Consider the following 7,500-nt stretch of genomic DNA (forward strand, 5'->3'; position numbering starts at 1 on the left):
TGTAAGTGCGACTATGGACAAGGATGCAAAAGGAGGACAGATGAACGCTTGAACGATTATCGACTTTCTCCTGCAGTCACCAGAACAGTGGCACTGGCTGGAGGAAAACGCTTGTTTTGTCATCATCTCAGCTGGCGGCATTGTACAATTTTCTTTGCACTCCGAAATTCTGAGTTCAATGTAGTTCATAAATCTGGGGGATAAATGTTGATAAATGTTGGAAATTTTCTGACATACATCTGGAGGATAAATGTTGTTTTGGTGTTTTGCAACTCGAATAGTGAGCCAATAGTGCTTCTAGAAAGCCGAGGAAAGGAGAGAGGAGCAGAGAGTGGCTCTTGATGCGCACACTGTGTGTCGTTATTAATTTGATGCCAGGTGGTTGAATGTCTCAGTCTTTTATGTCCGTTCTGTGAGATATTGCTGCACAGTCCGCCTGTATGTGTTTCCCGGTTATATTGGTCGACTGTGTTGCAAAAGAAATATCTATGAGCGGGATTCGAACCCAGCACCCCTGTCTTCCCGAGACAGTGCCCCACCCCAACAGGCTGTGTCCTCATGCCGTACCTACTCGTGGGGGGGGGGGGGGTACAATGGGTCGTGGGTTCGAGCCATTTTTCCAGGCGCTAATGTTGCGAAAGAAGGATCCACGAGCGGGATTCTACCCCGGAACCTCTGAGCCTGCTGGGGCGGGGGAGCAGTGTAGCAAGAAGGAGCCACGTGTGTGTGTGTGTGTGTGTGCTCCCCGGTAGCCTAATCGGCAGGGCGCTGTCACGGAAAGACAGGGGTGCTGAGTTCGAATCCTGCTCGCGGATCCTTCTTTTGCAACAACTGCTGCCTGTTGCTCATGCCTCCACCATGTTCTCTCTGTTTTCCTGCTTTGTTCATATTTGTTGAAGATTCAATCAGCTACTTCACGATGAGCAAGTCCTCGCGGAGGCTATCCAGTCCATGGAAAAGAAAGTCGAGGCATGGGAGCGGCAGTCTGTTGCGCAGCCTACGGCTGTTCTCAAGGCCGGGGGCGCTTCGGCAGGCCGCAGGCCTCGGGTTGCCGTGGCGACAGGCGCTGCTGGAGGTGATGGCTCTGTGCCACCTGCAGTCAGTGAATTTGAGGTAGGCCATTCGCCGTCCTGGGTCTGTTAATGCTTGTGCGTGTGTGCTGGGATTTTCACTGGCTGATTGCTATTGGATGCAAATAAGGGCAGAGACTTAGTCACCATGGTGGGTGCTCCAGCAGTCAGTCACGGATCATCTTTCCAAGATTCCCTCTGATTCTCTCCAAAAAAATCAGCTTCTGGCCGTAAGCTAGTGTGTGGACTGTGCGTGTGTGTGTGTGTGTGTGTGTGTGTGTGTGTGTGTGTTCATGGCTGAGGTTGTTGGTATGTCTGTTGGCTCTGGGTTCCCAGTACTCAGTAGCCGAGGCTGGTTGGTAAAGTAACTCCAATTTCACTTCAAGGTATCAGTGCATCTAGTGTCTGCTTCTATCAAAGCAGCGTGCTGTCTATACTGGTTACCCCAGCAAGTGTAGGGTGTGCATAGGTAACTGTCTTGGCCGTTTTATACCGATGTACTCCGTGTGGTGTAGACCAGGTGTGCATTGGTGGTCGATTCACATGGCTTCGCCAGTTGCGTGGATTAGACAGCTATCTGGCGCAAGTCTTGATCTGTCTCATTCAGATCTTGTTCGCTATTGTTGCTGTAAGAGAAAATCTGTGGGTGCACATCCAGTGCATTTGCAGATTTGCGTGCTTCTCTTGCGACGGGCGTATACATGGTACATGGTACATGGTGTGTGTGTGTGTGTGTGTGTGTGTGTGTGTGTGTGTGTGTGTGTGTGTGTGTGTGTGTGTCCCATATGGTGCAGTGGTATGTGCAGCGATTTCCAATCGATAGATTGCGGGTTCGATTCCCGACGATTATGGTCACACACGTCTTTCTTCTCTTTCTCAGACTCTTCCTGACTTTTCTTTCATTCTCCTGGGTGGTTACCAACAGCCAGTGCATGCCGGAGTATGTGGTGTGATGTGTGTGCGGGAAAAAAAATGAAAAGACCAAAAATAGGGATTCACTGGCCAGAAAATGTCACTCCAAATAGCTGTATGGTGTAGACCAGGCTGAATAGCGACGGTCAATTCTTCAGCCTTGCAAGCTGTTGAATGGTGTTATCCCAGCACAAGTTGCTATGGCTTCTGCCGTAGCATTGCTGTCATCGCCTCCGGCGATGGGCGTCAAAGGTCAAGGTGTGTGTGTGTGTGTGTGTGTGTGTGTGTGTTTGTGTGTTTTTGTGTGTATGCCCGCTAGTTTGGTGGTGGGTACACTTGTGCTCGATAGTGTTTGGGTCTGTTGCCAATGGCCGGGCTCGGCTACTTGAAAGTGTAGTGGTGTACCTGTATCCTATTTTGGTTTCAGGGTTCATCATAATTATAATTATGATACTATCTTTGTGTTTGAAGCACACATACCTGTTGACCTATGGCCTACATCTGCCTAGGGTAACTCTTGCATGTGTACATGAATGGTGTTAGCGAACCCTTTTTATCAGATCCATTCGGATTTAACCACCCACACTAGTAGAAAGTATTACCTTCACTGGGGCAGCGGTGGATGCAGTTGGATCCCGGGACGGATACCCTGATGCCGTCAATCCTTTTTCTGCACCCTGTCCTCACCCACTCACTGAGATGTGGTGAACCCATATGTGGGATCATGTCCAAGTCCAACCAGAGTTTTGGGATTTCAGGAGGTGTCGGCCGTTGGGTGAGACAATAGCCAATAGAGCCATTTTCCAAGATTCCTTTTGAATCTCTTTCCCCTCCTCGGGGGAGACTCGTGTGACCAGTCATGGCAGTGAGTAATGTGTGCATGTGTGCGCCCGTCATTATGTGCCGGGATGCATATATCACCTTGCATAATGTGTCCGTAGAACTATTTCCTGTGAGCATATCCGCCCAGCTTGATCAGGGCAAAGGACTGAGACCACATCGTCGGCAACTTCTCTTGTAACGATATTCACCTGCTGTTCTTGTTGCCATAGCGATTCCTGCAACAGACAGGAGGTCATGAGGGTGGATGGGATGACATTGACCACCAAGGATTTTTGAACCTGAGGCAAAAATTCAAGGTAATACTTCAAGTGGCATAATGAGGCTTTAGTAGGTATTTTTGCTGCTACATGTACACCTCAGTTTGTCCCCCCCCCCCCAGAACTTTGCTCCTTGTGGCTGGTGGCGTTCCTAGGGATGCGGGAAACTCAGGTTAGCTGAGTTTACACGTGCAGTGAACCGTTTTTTTAAATTGTGTGTTCAGCGCTATGCACACCCTTCACAGCACATGATGATACTTCCCGTACACAAAGCATTTAATCACTCTACCACCATGAATATTCAATTTCCCACTGTATTTAGGATTGTATACTGCATACTGTGGTACGCCTACTGATGGCTAGAATGCTCTCTGAAAGGTTAGTTTTCAACGCAACGATTTTCATCTTGACGGAGACGACAACAACCTTGTGTTGTGTTCTTTAATTAACAAAGGGTTTTGTGATGTTTGCGTGCCACCAATCACGTGGCATTGTGTGCGAGTTCTGCGTGGCTGGTTTATGATGCGCATGTGTGTGTGTGTGTGTGTGTGTGTGTGTGTGTGTGTGTGTGTGTGTGTGTGTGTGTGTGTGTGTGTGTGTGTGTGTGTGTGTGTGTGTGTGTGTGTGTGTGGCCATCTTCCTCTCTGATGCCCCTCCGGGGCCCACGTGACCCCTGTGGCAGTGGCTCTACAGGACAGGTGTGTGTGTGTGTGTACGTGTTAGTCGGGGCGAAGCAGACAGAGAGCTCGTTACTCTCGCTGAAGTTTTTCTAGCTACACGTGTGGACCTCTGTTCTGATTGACTACTCGTTTGTGTCGAAGGGCAAGGAAAACTTCAATGACATGCTTTCGGCAAGAATACCAGGACGTTCACCAGCGGAAGTTGCTCGTCACGAAAGCTGGTACGCTGAATATGAAATACTGCTAGAAAGGAAGAAGGATGCCATCAAGAAGTGGAAACAAGGCCGAAAGGTGAGCTGCTAGTGGTCCGTGTCCCACTATACGTTTATGTCCAGTGAGACTCCAGTGAAACATACCTGCAAGAGCCATCTAGATCTTTACTTTGAAGCCAAGATACTCTATGATAATTGTTACAAGTATATTGAACACACGACGTCGAGCCTCTTACAACACACACGAGGTCGAACCTCTTACAACACACACAAGGTCGAATCTCTCGTCTACACCATGTCAGCACACAACGATAACCAGTTTTGAGTGAGAGGTTCGACCTTGTGCGTGTGCGTTGTTGGAGGTTTGACCTCGTGTGTCCTGTGCAGCATGCGTTCGTGCCTTTAGCTGTACTAAGTATCAGTGTTGTACATGTGACAGCATAGATACAGAGTACTGTACAGGTAGAAAATTTCGTCTGTCAATAATTTCGTCCAACTCCAAAGAAAGGGAGTTCGTCCGGCTGTAAATTTCGTCCATGGATCATAAGAGTGTATTGAAAAGCTGGACAAATCGACATTCGTCCGGCATTTAATTTAATCCAAAAGCTCCTTGGACGAAAAAGACGAAATTAAATCCCAGACGAATATTTCTGCTTATACAGTATGCCGGAGTATGTGGTGTGGTGTGTGTGTGTAAAAAATGAAAAATGAAAAATAGGGATTCACTGGCCAGAAAAAGCCACTTCAATCAGCTGTGTGGTGGATATCAGGCTAAAAATTAGGGGCGGTCAATTCATCAGCCTTGCAAGCTGTTGAATAGTGTAATCCCAGCACAAGTTGCTATGTCTAACATAGCTGTTCGCTATCATCGCTTCCGCGATAGGCATGTCTGAAGATTGAGGTGTGTGTGTGTGTGTGTGTGTGTGTGTGTGTGTGTGTGTGTCTGTCTGTGTGTGTATGTGTGTGTGTGTGTGTGTGTGTGTGTGTGTGTGTGTGTGTGTGTGTGTTTGTGTGTGTCTTTGTGGCATGCAACAATCCTCTGATGGTTCTGATGACTCAATTTCCCAAGTCTGACTGTCAGCCCAATGTGTATGTACATTCCTGGTTTGCGCAGGCAGAGATGGCTAGCTTATTATCAAAGGAGCGAGAGGCAGAGGAGGATGAGGAGGATCGTGACGAAGCTGATGCAAAGGAAGAAGAGCTGAGGAGACAACAAGCCCAGGCCGAGCAGCAGGAGAAAAAGGAACGCGTTAGGAGATGGAAGGTAGGCCAAGCTGGTGCGTAGTGTACATGTACGGCTGATGTGGCAACGTTATGTGCAGCTCCCAAGACCCTTACCTGCGAGTTGTGCAGCTGGTGTAGTAACGTTATGTGCCACTCCCAAGACCGTCCTTAGCTGCGAGTTGCACAGCTGGTGTAGTAACGTTATGTGCAACTCCCAAGACCCTTAGCTGCGAGTTGTACAGCGTGAATATTACGTTGAGTTGAGGATGTGTGTGACAGCTGTGTGCAGTTGTCCTAGATACCGCTGTGTGCGCAGCTGTCCTAGAGATCTACTCAGCTATCCCATTGTTCTCGGTGTAATGTGTGTGCTCGCTCGTTTAGAAGATAATCTAAGGCACTAGTTCTTCAAATCAGAAAAAGTTTCTCTTATCAGTCCGCAGCACTCTATACTAATCCTCTTCTGCAGTGTATCAAGTTGTCGTAGGCGATTGTCACGGTGGACTTAGTTCACACTCCAGCACGCACGCATGCGCTCTCTGGCCAACCTCAGAGCGCATGTACTGGAGCTTGAACTAACTCAGCGGTGAACAGGCCGATAGCTGTTGCTTGCCCTCCGATCATCACTATACTCCATAGCTGATGAAACCACACGGATATTGGAAGTCATTGCCTGGGGATCACATAACGGGACACTCAAGTTGGAAGAAAACCTCCTTCTGCCCTCGTTCTGCCCTCGTTCTGCCCTTCTTCTGCTTTCTTTGTGTGTAGCTTGTGAAACCATGTACTGTACAAGCAGAAATATTCGTCTGGAATTTAATTTCGTCTTTTTCGTCCAAGGAGCTTTTGGAGAAATTAAATGCCGGACGAATGTCGATTTGTCCAGCTTTCCAATACGCTCTTACGATCCATGGACGAAATTTACAACTGGACGAGCTCCCTTTCTTTGGAGTTGGACGAAATTATTGAACGACGAACTGTCCTGCCTGTACAGTAATATAGGGTGGCTTACAAGAATGAATATACGCCTGGCATCACTGTAGGTGATATACAGTTAAACCTGCTGAGGCGACCACTCGGATAAGGGGACCACCTGTCCTGGAAGACCACTTCAACCAGGACCAAGGGATGCTATTCCAGTCAAATGACCCTGGATAAGGAGACCACCTGGCCACAGAGACCACGTTTTGAATGTCCCTCGAGCGGTCGTCTTAGACAGGTTTCACTGCACTTGTTGTTATATTCTTATAGGCACTGGTCACGTCACCTATGCTTACTGTGGCACCGTTATCAAAGTTCTACTTTGTATGCATTAGAGCTATGAATAAAATGAAGGCGGTAGACATCACGCAACTAAGCTGCTTGTTCGACTTGTATGTGTATGTGTATTTTATAACAATAATAATTATTATTATTATCCAGAATCGATTTTTTGTATGCATTGTTCTACTTTCGGCTGGGTATCTTTAGACGGAGCAGAAAGAATTGATGGAGTTGGAGCAGCAGATATCGCTGGAGAAGGGGCGGAAGGAAGCGGTGGAGCGAGCGCGTCGATTGAAATCCGAGCGTGTAGGTACTAGTGCCCCTCTGACTGTGTGCTAAGTTCTGCTTTGTGAAAAGATTAAGGAGTGAATGTGATACCCTTGGCAGTCACCAGTCGCATTGCTGCTGTGCACAACTGCTTGCTGGAGTACCAGGAGTTTTGACTGCATTTCATGGAAAGCAGCTGTGACAGGTTGGACATGAAATTGTGCCAGTGAAATACAGGTGCATGGCGGCGAGGATGGCTCATGCACCAGTCCTTACATGGGCGTGCATAGCCACTCTGTCATGGGATATATCAATGTAATACCGTCATTACCCCCTTCATGGCTGCTCTGTGGAATTTTTCTATGGTCCGTAATACCGTCCCCATGCATGTTCACTCTGTGGATTTGTCTCAGGATGTTCAGTAATACCATCCCCATGCATGCTCACTCTGTGGGTTTGTCTCCGGATGTTCAGTAATACCATCCCCATGCATGCTCACTCTGTGGGTTTGTCTCAGGATGTTCAGTAATACCATCCCCATGCATGCTCACTCTGTGGGTTTTCTCCGGATGTTCAGTAATACCATCCCCATGCATGCTCACCCTGTGGATTTGTCTCAGGATGTTCAGTAATACCATCCCCATGCATGCTCACTCTGTGGATTTGTCTCCGGATGTTCAGTACTGAATACTATCCCTGTGCACAGCTAGTCCGTGGATTTGCCTGTGCAATGCCCTACTAAGTTTGACTTCTGGAAATTCCATCCATTCTTTTA

At 47.9% G+C, this 7,500-nt stretch overlaps 1 protein-coding gene across 1 annotated transcript in view; it reads left to right on the plus strand.

Annotated features, from left to right (window-relative positions):
- The window catches only part of LOC135823829 (coiled-coil domain-containing protein 112-like), a 12,555-nt gene that overhangs the window by 264 nt on the left and 4,791 nt on the right, over positions 1–7,500 (plus strand). The window contains exons 2-6 of the mRNA XM_065336681.1: positions 900–1,113; positions 3,035–3,121; positions 3,904–4,053; positions 5,089–5,238; positions 6,666–6,764. Of these exons, the coding sequence (XP_065192753.1) occupies positions 900–1,113; positions 3,035–3,121; positions 3,904–4,053; positions 5,089–5,238; positions 6,666–6,764 (700 nt within the window). The remainder of the gene's footprint in view (positions 1–899; positions 1,114–3,034; positions 3,122–3,903; positions 4,054–5,088; positions 5,239–6,665; positions 6,765–7,500) is intronic.

This window comes from Sycon ciliatum, chromosome 8, assembly GCF_964019385.1.
Source record: "Sycon ciliatum chromosome 8, ocSycCili1.1, whole genome shotgun sequence".
Classification (NCBI taxonomy): domain Eukaryota; kingdom Metazoa; phylum Porifera; class Calcarea; order Leucosolenida; family Sycettidae; genus Sycon; species Sycon ciliatum.